At 41.6% G+C, this 13,458-nt stretch overlaps 1 protein-coding gene across 5 annotated transcripts in view; it reads left to right on the forward strand.

Annotated features, from left to right (window-relative positions):
- Positions 1 to 930: 930 nt before the first annotated feature.
- The window catches only part of TERT (telomerase reverse transcriptase), a 30,143-nt gene continuing 17,615 nt past the window's right edge, over positions 931 to 13,458 (forward strand). For 2 of the 5 annotated variants that reach the window (XM_032695069.1, XM_032695150.1), the window contains exons 1-5: positions 933 to 1,405; positions 2,491 to 4,381; positions 7,352 to 7,547; positions 11,787 to 11,976; positions 12,965 to 13,147. In XM_032695069.1, the coding sequence (XP_032550960.1) occupies positions 1,178 to 1,405; positions 2,491 to 4,381; positions 7,352 to 7,547; positions 11,787 to 11,976; positions 12,965 to 13,147 (2,688 nt within the window). In that variant the 5' untranslated portion in view covers positions 933 to 1,177. Of the gene's footprint in view, positions 1,406 to 2,490; positions 4,382 to 7,351; positions 7,548 to 11,786; positions 11,977 to 12,964; positions 13,148 to 13,458 lie in introns of all 5 variants that reach the window. The other 3 variants (XM_032695303.1, XR_004358353.1, XM_032695227.1) reach the window with 3 other exon arrangements.

Genomic DNA, 13,458 nt, shown 5'->3' on the forward strand with positions numbered 1-13,458 from the left:
AGTCTGATCTAGCGGGTGGCATCCCTGCCCATGGCAATGAGGTTGAAACAAGGTGCTCTTTAAGTGCCCTTTCAACCCACACCATTCTATGATTCTATGATTTACCCCTACCTCTATCTTTTATGTTTTAAAAATAATATATCTGTACCAGCACCTTCTATTTTAGTATTTTATTATTATTTATAAAATTTCCTTGTAGAGGTTTTTGGGAACTTAAGTAGCATATATCAACCAGATGACCATAATTGTCATGTTTTTCCAACACTTGACAGAATTCAAAGGCAGGACTCCATTTTACAGGAGTAATGTTGACTAAGCAACTTGTATTTCTCCCAGCATCTACTAATCCTATATTCTACTATTTCACAGATATTTTACAGATATTGCCCTGTCCATGGCAGACAAGTTGTAACTTTAAGGTCCCTTCCCATCCAAATCATTCTATGATTCTATGATTTCTACTAATTCACTTGGAATAAATATCAGGATATAGACCTACAGTTCCCCCGAATTCCATTGCAGTCCCTCTCACAGGCTGGCATCAAGTTTTTTACCATGAAGTCTCCAGATGCTAAGAAAAACTCTGAGTAGTAGGTTACACACTACCACAAGTGATTTGGCTTCTTAATTCATCAGTTTGGAGAGAAACCCAGGAGCAGCCACTTGGGTTCATCCCCACCATAATCTCTCCTACAGCGGCTCCCATTTCAGAAAGATCCTCAACGGAGTGATGATCCTGGGGAAAAAAAAAAAAAAACAAAACCCAAAACAAAACAAAACAAAAAAACAAAACAAAACAAAACAAAACAAAAAAAAAAAAAACCAAAAAAACCAAAACACAAACGGTTCCTAGGAGGGGAATCCAAACGGATCGTTCCCGAGCGGTGGAGCTGGACAGCGGCCTCCCGGCCCGCCCCGCCCCGCCGCGCCCCGCCCGCCGCCCCTCTACGACCACGTTGGGGGCGACTGGGCGCTGCAGCTGCGCTGCTGTTGTGCGAGGGCGTTTTCTGCAATTTATTTAAATTTTTTTTTTCCTTTCCCTTAATCCTTTTATTTGTTTATTTATTTATTCGTTAAGCGGCAGTTCCCCGTTGCCCGGCGGCGGGGTGGCGGAGCGGAGGGGTCGGAGGGGAGCAGCGGCCGCCCCAGGTGGCCCCGTGTGCTCCTTGGCCGCAACATGGCGGGCAGGGAGCCCTTCGCGGCCGTGGTGTCCGCGCTGCGCGGCTGCTACGCCGAGGCCACCCCGCTGGAGACCTTCATCCAGCGGCTGGGGGAGAGCGGCGCCGGGGACGCCGAGCTGCTGCGGGACGACGACAACCCCTACTACCGGACTTTAGTGGGGCAGTGCCTGGTGTGCGTCCCCCGCGGCGCCCGCCCCATCCCCCGGCCCTTCACCTTCCAGCAGGTAGGAAGGAGCCCGGGGGGCGAGAGGCGGCCGCGGCAGCGCAGCCCTCGCCGTGCGGCGAGAGCCCCGCCGGGGGCCCGGGCGGTGGCGGGGGCTTTCCCGGGGGGCCGCTTCCTGCCCTCCATGTGAGCGCGGGGGCGGCGGCGGCCCGTGGCCCCTCGTGGCCGCTGCCCGCCGGGCCTCGGCTGCTCCCCCACAGCCTCCGCCGCTGTCGGCCCGAGGCAGCGGCGAGCGGTGGGGGATCACCGCCCTTCCCCTTCTGGGGGGTGGGTGAGCAAAGTCCGTGCGCTAGCGGGTGGAGAACACGAAAGGTCTGCGCCCATGGGGCTCCCCTGCCTCCCTGCTTCCGCTGCGGGGTCGGCGTGAACAAACCGAGTGTGGCCGGGGAGCGGCTGGAAAGGGAAGGTGCCACTTTCCCGACCTACTCTTGAGAGGTTAGAGGAGAGCGGGGTAGAAAGGGTTGCGGGTCGGCCTATAAGCAGAGGAAACTTTTCAGAGAGGAAGGGCTGCTTTTCTCTCAGTGCTGCCGCGTGTGTGAGCAAAGCCGTGCTATGGTAGGAAGAGGCCTTCGCGAGCTTGTTGAGTGGGTTTTAGAATTGCCTACGGAGTCGTTTAGTTGAGCTTTTCTTTACATAAAAGGAAATGGAGGCCTCAAGAAAATGAGCGTTAGTTCCCTGGAGGTTAGAGCCTGCGCGAGCACGTATCCACGAACGCGTGTCTACAAACTTGGATCTACGAGCACGTATTTACGGGCACAGTGACCTGAAGGCCTTGGAGTCTGGGTTGCTGAGGGAGCCAGGGGGAGTAGTGTAGGGTGTTTCCTGGGAATGAAATCCAGGATCAAAAGGGCAGACATTAAAAAGACTTCCTTAAAGTCGTAGGTTTACGTTACTACATGTGAACACCTCGTGGTACACTTGAAGAGTCTTTCTTTTTGGGTATGGCACTTGGGAATCACTAGTACTGCTTAGACAGCTGATGTCTAGGGCTGTGTGTCTTGCCTGTCTTTTTATTTAAAAGATATGTTGTGGTTTATGGAAGAGTCGGTGAAAAAAGCTAATTTTCTTTTTTCTTTGTTTCTTCAGTTATCTAGTCAGGATGAAGTCATCACAAGAGTTGTGCAGAGACTATGTGAAAAAGGAAAGAAGAATGTCCTTGCATATGGATACTCCTTACTGGATGAAAATAGTTCTGATTTCCAAGTCATACCATTATCACATATATACAGCTACCTACCCAATACTACCACAGAAACTCTTCGTATCAGCGGCCTCTGGGAAACACTGTTGAGCAGGATAGGGGATGATGTGATGATGTATTTATTAGAACACTGTGCAATCTTTATGCTGGTTCCCCCTAATAATTGTTACCAAGTTTGTGGGCAACCAGTTTATGAACTTATCTCACAAAATGTAGACTCATTCCCAGTATTTGTTAAACAGAGATTCTCAAAGCATAAGTGTAATAGCTTGCTTGACTATGTGCAGAAAAGACTTAGTTTTCATAGAAAGTATCTTCCAAAGTCACATAGGTGGCAATGCAGACAAAGACTTGAAGATAATGTCTCCAGCATGGGAAATAAAAAAAATAGTAAGATACGAAGCTTAGTGTCCAGTAACCAGTGTTCTGCAAAAGATGTTTCTAAAGCAAGCAAACAGATCAGAGTGGTCACTGAACATCTGGAAAAAACAAATAGCTACAGTTTATGTTTGTCATCTACAGCACCATCTCTAAAAAGGAAGCTTCACGGGGAACAGCTTGAAATTCCAGCTAAGAGAGCAAAAGTAGAGGAGAAAGTGAGAGACGAAAAGGCTTGTAATCTTACTCCTCAGGTAAACCAAAGTAGTTCCAAGAGAGATGAAACTGGGTATGTAGCATCACATCCTGAAAGCCTCATTAAAAATAACCACATTTCTCAAAGAAGTAACAGTGCTATGTCTGGTCCTTCTTTAGTTCACACATCTCATGACAGGAAGAAGTTTGTGGCAGGTGAAAGCTTTCTTCTGCAAGGAGTTCAGAGTAACAAACCTTTCAAGTCCAGCATTGAAATGCAAGCAGAATCCCGTAGGAAAGGAGTAGACATGCATATGTGTGAATCTCAGGTGAATTCTGTACAAATCAAGCCCGTGGAGGGTAATTCTTCAAAATGCAGAAGGCAGGAAAGTCCCCTACATAATTTGGCAAAGAAGTTACCAAATAGACTCCTGCGTTCTGCTGTATACATTGACAGGAAGTCTCTTCTGTATTCTCAAAGGAGTTTCCAAGAATGTCTTCCTAAATCATTTTCTCTGAATCGTTTGCAGGGCTGTCAGGCAGGTGGAAGAAGGCTTATAGAAACTATATTCTTAAGCCAAAATCTGTTGGACCAAAAGCGTAAGCAAAGTCTGCCACATCACAACTGGAGAAAGAAGAGGTTGCCCAAACGCTACTGGCAAATGAGACATATATTTCAGAAACTGTTAAAGAACCATGGAAAGTGTCCTTACTTAGCTCTCTTGAAAAAAAATTGCCCTGTTTGGATATCTGAAAGTGGGAGAAAAACCAATCTGCCTCGTCAGGCAGAGGTTCACGAGCAAGCAGAACAGTGTGGGAAGGAGCCTGCTAAATGTGTGACAAGCAGCAGATGTGAATCTGGTCACAGTGTTGTATCAGGCGACTTACGTGCCCCTCTTGCAAAATCTGTGTGTGGAGAGTTGCAGAGTGAGGAGCAAATCACACGCCCAGGAGAGGCGTGTGATTCAGCCCTCAGGGAGCTCCTCAAGCAGCACAGCAGCCACTGTCAGGTGTACATGTTTGTGAGGGAATGCTTGGAGCAGGTTATCCCTGCTGAACTTTGGGGTTCAAACCATAACAAGTGCCGGTTCCTAAAAAATGTGAAAGCATTCATTTTCAGGGGGAGGTTTGCTAAGCTTTCGTTGCAGGAGTTGATGTGGAAGATGAGAGTGAATGACTGCATGTGGCTTCGTCTAGGCAAAGGTACTTGTTATAGTAAAGAACTAAGTGGTGGGGCTGTCACATGACTGGTATTCGTGTTTAAGGTGGGAAGGGGAGGATATTGAATCTGGAGTCAGAATTGCTGAGTTAATTGATAATAACCATTGCTGAGAGCAAACCTAATAATGTTTGTAACCGATGGTGGAAGCACGCTTAAGCCTGTTTTCCTTCCAAAATTTGTTTGCATTCATGCTTTTTGTGTTTAATAGAATGATATCTTCATAAACATGAATTCAGAACCTGGGCCAAACAAAAAGCAAACCAAAACTCCTTCCCATCCACTCCTACCATCCAAATTGCAGTAACTGAAAATCCATTGAAGTATGACCTAAGCATGTAAGGAGTAAGTGCAGTCTGCCTGTTTGTCACCGTAAACCTTCAGAAAGAACTGAAAGCAGATCAAGACACTTGCAGTGGCATGTGTTTCTCTGCTATGGGAGGGAAAAAAACAGGGTTTTTTACCCCCTCACATCAGCCCTGTGAGAAATATGTGAGTATGGGACCCATTCAGTACAGGGGTTGCCCAGCATAGAATCACAGAATGGTTTGGGTTGGCAGGGACCTTAAAGATCATCTCGTTCTAACTCCCCTGCTGTGGACAGGGACACAGTCCACTAGATCAGGTTGCTTAGAACCCCATCCAACCTGGCTTTAAACACTTCCAGCAATGGGATGTCCCCAACTTCTCTGGACAACCTGTTCCAGTGCTTCATCACTCTTAGAATGAAGAATTTCTTCTTAACATCTAATCTAAACCTACTCTCTTTCAGTTTAAAACCATTGCCCTGTGTTCTATCACTACACACCCTTGTAAAAAGGTCTGTCACCTTCTAGAGCCCTTCTCTAGGATCAAGAGACCCTTAATGAGCACTGCTTCAGGCTGTGTGCTTGGTGGTGCAGAAGTCACCTACTGAGTGGTTCCCGGCTAAAAGCTTTCATGAGGGCAACAGATGAGTGCTCCAAATTCTGTATGAATCCATTTCTGTTTAGTCCTCTTTTCAGATGACAGGTAAATCTTGCTTCCCTCAGGTTTGTTCTTCAGACACTATGCTAGGATTTAAATCTAGGCTGAAGTTGTGGTTCTGTCGTTGATTGCTGTAGGATCTAATGCGTATTTTCATTTTTCTGTGCTTCTGTTCTCCATCTATAAAATGTGGATTGCACTTCCTTAACTAGTATGTTTGCAGTGTTTATTCTTACTTGGTATTGCACTTGGATCCTACAGTAATATGAGCTGAAAATGGTATTCCTTTGTTAAAAGGTGTAGTAAGTGCTGAAATTACTATAGGTTCTTCATAGTGTCAGAGGGAGATTTAAAAGTGATGTTTGAGAACTGATGTCAAAAGTAGGGGAGGTTACACTTTCAAAAGAAACTTAAATCTTGGAAATATGTTGTTTCTTGATTTAGAAACTATAGTTCAAAAACATGCCTTTCAAAATGCTAAATATTTAAAAGGAGTTAAATATTTTAAAAGGCTTTATTCTAAAATATACACTTGGTTCATAGTCATTTGGAACATCTTATCTTTAAAAAATGTAACACCCTCTTGTTCTCTGGCTGTATTCCAGGTAAAGCAACACATAAGCTTGATTTTAATTTTCATGGAAGTACTCCATTGTGATTGAAGTTTAAACACGCATTTAATTACTTTGCTGCACTGGAGGTGGGGTTTTTTTTCCTCCAAATGCTGTAGTAGTGGTTTCTTGTCAGGTCCCTGAATTGTAGTCATCATTTACATCTATTGTTAGGAACTTAGAAAACAAAGAATCTAGTTCCAGAAGAGTTACTAGTTCCAGATCAGCATCCAGATTTAATTTGCGTATTACCAGTGCACATTGCAAGTCTTCAGTTAAAGAGTTTTCTAACAGTCATTGGACTTTTTCATTGGTGTTACTTGGCTTCTGTTGAAGTGAACACTCTTTATGGTAGTTGTTTCTTAGGTGCTGTAAATACATGAAAATGTCTCTGCCCTGAAGCACACAAAAACTAAACAAGGTAGAGAACTGGAAATTTATTTCCATTTTATAAGTTTCACTGTTAAGCTTCAGCTCTGTTATGTCAAAATTAAGCTGTTTTTAACTCATTCGTGCCCTAATCATGATTTGTGCTGTGCAGCTAAGCTGGTATTTCTGTACAGTTTCTTTAAATGTCCTGTTGTCTTTTGCTAAATTCTACTGTTTAAATTTAATTAGAAAAATTATGATTGGAAGTTGGCAAAAAAATCATTATTGTAGCCCAGGGTTTTATTCCGTGCTTGTCCATATTTAGGCATCATTACAGATCTATGTGGCCTTAAATTTGACAGTAGTTAGGAATGTTCTGTGTTCATAATTATTCCCCCATCTACATATTGAAAGTGCATATGGATTTGGGGTGATTTGAATTTTTGGGATTTTTTCTTTTACTGCAGCAATAGGTTTTATATAGGATGTCTGAAATAAAGCCTAACCCTGAAATTAATTTTCAGGGAATTGGGAAATCTGAATATCATTCTCATCCCCAAGTCATCCCAGTTTAATTTTGTTCTTTTTTTACAGTGTACCTAAGTATTTTCAGCTTTTTGCTTCCTTTAAAAAAAAAAAAAGTTTAACGTTGTAGTAGATTTGTTTCTTTTTATTTTACCTTTCCTTTCACAATAATCTTACCATTGTGCATTAATGGTCTTGCCCAGTCAATGCTGGGGGAAGAAAGTAAGTCTTTGTACTACTAATGGCATGTGTTTGTATCCTCTGTGTATGTTTGTCACTGCAGATTAGTTTTGTGTTTTACTTTAAGCTTGGGTCAGTCACGGTAATGCCGGTGCAGATTTGGAGTGGCAGCTTACTTCTTTTCTTTCAACTGACCTCAAGCTAAGGAAATAATGTTGTGTGGGGGTTTTTTGTATGTTCTGTTTCTTTGCTCATACAAATAGTTGATAGTTACTATAACTACCTTTGAATTGTTTGTTGAAGGTGATCACTTTGTTCCTGCCGACGAACATTGTTTCCGTGAAGAAGTTTTGGCCAAATTCCTGTACTGGCTGATGGATACGTACGTTGTTGAGTTGCTCAGATCATTTTTCTATATCACCGAGACCATGTTCCAGAAAAACATGCTTTTCTACTACCGAAAGTTTATTTGGGGCAAGTTGCAGAACATTGGAATTAGGTAACACAAGAAAACTAATTAAAATTAATGGAATATGTAGAAATACTGTGTTTTGTTGTGTAAAGTTATATTTCTGCTTTAATTTGTTGCCCATTTATCCTCCTTTTATTTGCTTAACTTCCCAAAAGAAAATTCAACCTGTCATTGTAGCATGCAGAGTTTGTAATTTCAGAAATATTTTGTGGGGGAAAACTGATGCAAATTAGAATTCTTAGGTAGGAGAAACCTTTGCAATAAAAAAATCCATTATGAAGAGGTTTTTGTTTTTTGATAAGTAAATTTCTAACACCTTTTAGCAGTGTGTGAAGCATGTGATAGAATCCCCAGAGTATCCTTGTGAAAGTTCATTTTAAAAATTCTCAATTTGCTTCAAGTGCCTTAATTTAAAAACGAGAAAACCAAACATCTGCTAAAATCCTGTAATACTCTACTAATAAAATTCAGACAGTAGCCTTGTGGGTTTAGAAGTGGGGTTTTCTACGAGATTTAGAAGCCACAGCTTCTTTTTTAGTGCCGCTGTGGAATTCCATGCTGGTTTTTGGTATTAAAAATGCATGCATGAATTTAAATTAGGGCATTATTTAAGGTAAATTTTTAAGCAATTAAGTGAGAAAACAGGAAATACCTGAAGGCAATTTTAATGAACAGTATTGTGCACCCATCTACACTGTTCACATCGTTCAGGTTTTCATTATAAAATGTTGGTGTCTGAGAGAGCTTTGGAACTGAAAAATGAGCATACTCGATATCTTGTGTTTTACTGGCTGTTCTTTATGGTGAACCTTTTGCTTTCGCAGTGAGCTGTTGGTCTACAACGTTATATGTGTGATTTTTTTCCCCTTCTGCCCCACCACTCCCTGATTTCAACATTGATATCTCCAGTGCAGATCTTTGCATATATGTTTGCTCATAATGGGGCCTCGATCTTGTTTGCAGTTGTAGCACAGATGATGCACTTTAAATAGTAGTAGTAGAATGTAATTTTTGGTCCCACATATTCTGTTTGTCTTGTCTTCAAACTAACAGCCTTAGTGTTGCAATTAGTGTTTTATGCAGTTGTAATGTACTTAAAGGCTACTTTTTGTCATGAAGTATGATCGAGTAATTTTTACATAATAGATATACTGCTGGTTTTACTGGGATATATGGGATTTAAAGAAAACAAGTAACTTGGGGTTTAGCTCTTTTGTTCCTCTTCCCTGTTTCCCAGGAAAACCCAAGGTGCTTTGCACTCAAAAGACCCTAATCTAGGCTCATCTTGTTCCTTCTGATTTCCTCCCCATATATTTTCACACCTTAAAGGAAGCCTCTTCTCACCTTTGGCTAAGGAGGTCCCTGAACTGCAGATTATTGGAAGCTGGAGAAACATTCCAAGGAAGTGCTGCTGTGTGCTTGCCAAAGGCGTGTTCTAAGAAGGGAATGTTTGCTGTTGGCTACAGGATACATAGTTTATAAGGACTTTCAGTCTGATCCCAACAGCTACACTTAGGCTTCGCTGACTAGGGCTTTCAGCACTGCTTTTTACAGTGTGTAGTGCAATGTGAAGTCTGCCGGTGGTCCAGCTTACTGCATTCATACACGTGGTCACCTGCCTACTTCACATGGGAGGAGAGAAATTGGGGGTTACAGATATTGGGAAACAAGTGTTTATGGCTGCCTTGGCCATTTTGAGGCTGTCCAAGCACTGTCCTCTCTTAACCAGCCAGTGTTTTCAGGTGCTGTTGGTGAATCAGTGCCAAAGGCTGTTGAGCTGCTTCCATCTTTCCTGGAGGAGGAGTATCTGGTGGCCTCAGTTGTTCACTAATGGCTGTTCTGTGATTGTTCTGGTTCTCCTCAGCTGGAGCTGCTCAAAGCAATTGTACTGAGCTGTTTTGCAGGAAGGCATTTGTAGCTAGTAATTCCTTTCCATTTCTTCTGCATCTTCCTTTGGAAAAAGAGAATGGATGGAACAAGCATGGACTGAGTGGACCTGGATCTTACTTGTGAGCTTATCCTTGCACTGCATTGTCATTAGGGAGTAAGTCCTCCTCCTGAACGACTGTCCATATGAGTAGATCATCCTGTGCAGAATCCCTCTCAAGGATACAGGCTGTGGTTCTGACAGGGGGCCTGGATCTCTATGTTTGCCTTGCTGCATTGGTGGTGTGAGTGTGCAGGTCATTGCACACAAACAACTTTGTGTTGATTTTTGAAGCTATACCAAACTTCATACCCTAAATTCAGAACAGTATTAACTAAGAAAAAAATATTTCATGATACGTTGCTTCAAGTTCCATGGCCTGTGGAATGTAAAGTTATGTTTTAAAAATAGCGAGCGCAGTGCTATGGTGACAGCACATGTTTTAGTACTCATGCCCTCCCTGCCTGTGCCATATACAGTGGCTGCTGAGGATTAAAAATGCTGTAGAAATTCTGAATCTCACCCATGAGACTGCAGTGAGATGTCAAAAGACAGCAGGACCATCCATTCAGCTTCTTCCAAGTTCCCATGCTTAACAGCATTGTGAGTGTGCCAGTGAGAGCATGGTTCAGTGCCTGCTGGATTAGCACACAGTCAAAATCATTAGCAATGCTATAGATGCCATGAAATAAGCAATGAATGTTGCTGAAGGCAAACTACATGCAATTCTACAGCTGGCCAGAGGTAGTAGTGGAGATCTGCCAATAACTGGTCTTTGTTTTCAGTTTCAAAGGATGTCTTTATTTTTTTATATAGTGATTGAGGTTGATTGTGAATTTTTTTCCCTCCCGTCTTGAATGTGAGCTAAAGAGGGATGGAGATTGGATAATTCAGTTTTTTCTATTGAACTGGAGTCACTTGGTTTGTCTTGGTGATCTACCTAATACTATAGTAGAGGATGAAGTTTTATGTGGTCAGGAAATAATGTAATTCTACAAAAAATAGTGATCTCTATCTGTGGAAAAGCAGATAGGTCCTTTCTGCTTTACTTTGGGCAGTATCTGTACCAGGAATTTAATTCCAAAGTTGGAATATAAATCCTCAAAACTCCTTCTCAGTAATAGCTCAGGTTGCCTGCCCTGGGTTGTATACCTCAGATCCCAGCAATCCCAAGCAGCTGGATTGTCAGCTTGTATGTGAGTTGTGCTGGCATACAAAGGCATATAGACGTATACAAAGTATTTGTGTGCCTCTTGTACCTGCATCCTTGCCTTCTTGGGTGTCTCCCAGTGCATGCTTACCAGGTTTCCACCATCCACCAACTGCCTTTTGTGGTAGTGTGGCCTCCTTTTGCTAACTGTCCCAGTGAGGGATGTGAAACGCAAGTTTAGATTCACGTTCCTTCTTTTGCAGGGACTTGAATTGCTGAGGCTCACTTCACAGCAGAGTACCATAACCAGTAGACTGTAGAGCTTTTTAGCATGGCACATTTTGCCATTCTGATCAATACAAGCAGTGCAGGAGATTGATCCAGGTCTTTTATGTTGCAAGTGGGGTACTTTAATGCTGCATCTAAAGTAAAAGCAAAGGCTTTTGCTCCACCTCCTTTTCCTGACTCATTGTATGGGAAAGTATTGATTTGGGCTAAGCTACACTGAACTGTAAATCCTGAGGGGGTGTCTGAGGGGGAAACACATTTCCCAGTAAGATACACTTAAAGAGCTCAGAACTGTGACTTGGGAGCCTTTGGTTTTTCATTATTTTTCTGCTGTTCAGTTCAACTGACAACTGCACATCAGGTCAGTCCTGGATACCTAAATGCCCTTATGTTGTGTATGTATCTTATCATCTCAGTTAATTATAACTTTTAATAAGTAGTAGGTCCCCTAAGTGTTGGGAGTGGAACAGCCTATTACAGTGTGTAAGTCTTTCCTTGGAGCTTTCCTAGCATAGTTTTCAGAAGGTTCTGTTCAACTTTGTTATTGTCTTTCAAACTTCTGAAACCATCAGAAATATGCGGCATCCTGCTTCTTGCATAAAACATTTGTCATAATGTTCAAATGTATTCTGCTAATCTGTGCTTAAATTTTAATTTGTGTTAATTAAGTGAAGGTTTTATTGGCATCAAGCAGAAATGTGTACTCCCTTCTTATTGTATTTCATTGTCATTAAGATACTGTGAAATTTTTCTGAAACTTGGGTTTCCATGTCACTTTCTGCAGAGGTTAATATTTGTATTATCTTAGAAAAATATTTGGCATCAGTTATCATAAAGATATTACATGGTTTAACTTACTGCCTTTCCCACTGCTTACACTAAGGGTGTATTTGTATTTCAGAAACCATTTTGCCAGAGTACATCTACGGCCTTTATCTTCAAAGGAGATGGAAACTGTCCGTCAAAAAAAATTTGTTCTTATGGCATCAAAGCTCCGGTTTATTCCCAAAAGAAATGGGTTAAGACCCATAGTAAAATTGAGAGGTGTTGTTGAAGCACAAGCATTCAGCAGGGAAAGCAGAGAAAAGAAGGTTTTTATTTTCATTATTGTTTTATGTGTATTTGTTGTAGGCAGCTAATAAACTGAGTAAGGGTTTTTGTTACAGCAAACTAGTTTTGATGTGGTGAACTGAAACATTCTAATCAGAATGACTGAATTGATCTGTTACAACTTAACTTCTCCCTTCCTAATGCTTAATTACCATTAGCCTTCAGTTCCAGAATCACATACTTCTGTTTGCAAGCCTGTCTTATGGAAATGAACCTAACAGAATGGCATGGCTTGTCAAGTAATCCCATTTTGTTTAGGATGGATGAGTCTGGCCTGTTGGGATTTGCCTGAATACTGATTGTGCATGTTGATTGACTAGTTGTCTGTGGAGCCAGATCAATCCAGGGAGCTGAACAGTGATGAACCGGGTGTGTTACAGAAGAAGGTCTAAGAAGGGCAAGGAAACTGGATCGAGCACAGAAGGGAGATAGGAAGGAAGCTGAGAATAACTCCAGTATGGGAACAGAGACAGAACATGCAGTGCACAGTATAATCTATTTAATCTTTGCTGTCGTACCTGTATAAAGTACCTCTAGAGGCTCAGCATAAAGTTAACATAAAGTCTCAGGGCGCGTGTTCTTTTTGCTATTCTTGTTGCAGTTGTTACCTCCAGCAGAGAGAATGAATGATATTTAAGAAATTACCTTCAAGTTAGTGGCAGTTTTATTTGGTGGTGTTCATCTGTTTATCTCTGTAACTGTTGATTTCCAAGAGTCAAGTACATAAACAAAAACATTTTCCATAGGATTTAACTGTACCAAAAAAAAAAAAATTCTCTAAGGCTGTTTTATGACTTCCAAGTAGTTGCTGCAGTGATATTCAGGCTTTCTGAAAGCTTCCGTTGACCAAAATAATATAGTAAATACATAAATTTAATCTCAAACTTCATCTAAACATGAAATTTCTGTATTTCACAGAATTTAATATGTTCCAACATAATTTGAGGTGATTCTCTTTGGTCTCTTTAGATGCATCATTACAACACTCAACTAAAAAATCTATTTAGTGTGTTAAACTATGAACGGACTATAAACACCAGTTTTATAGGCTCTTCTGTGTTTGGGAAAGATGATATCTACAAGACATGGAAGCAGTTTGTTATGAAGGTTCTTGAATCTGGTGGTGAAATTCCTCATTTCTACTGTGTAAAGGTATGTATTTTTAATTACATATTCACACTAGCTTTTCAAAACCATCTTTTGCAGATACTTTTATAACTGTAACAGCTGTGATCTGACTGCGTAGTTGTTTCTTTTTCAAAATAAACTTTTGTGCATACCTAACACATACTCGCGTTGGTTTTCTGGTGTGGGTGGTTGGTTGCTTTTTGTGGATGGGTGTCCCTGCGGTAGTGCTTCCTGTCCTTGAATATTTTTTTGTCCATCTTTCTGTGATGTAGAAGCCCTTGCTTCTGTACATGCACTGGATTTTTGAAGTTACATTTATACATTGAGTATAAAAA

Source organism: Chiroxiphia lanceolata, chromosome 1 (assembly GCF_009829145.1).
Source record: "Chiroxiphia lanceolata isolate bChiLan1 chromosome 1, bChiLan1.pri, whole genome shotgun sequence".
In the NCBI taxonomy this organism is placed as follows: Eukaryota; Metazoa; Chordata; class Aves; order Passeriformes; family Pipridae; genus Chiroxiphia; species Chiroxiphia lanceolata.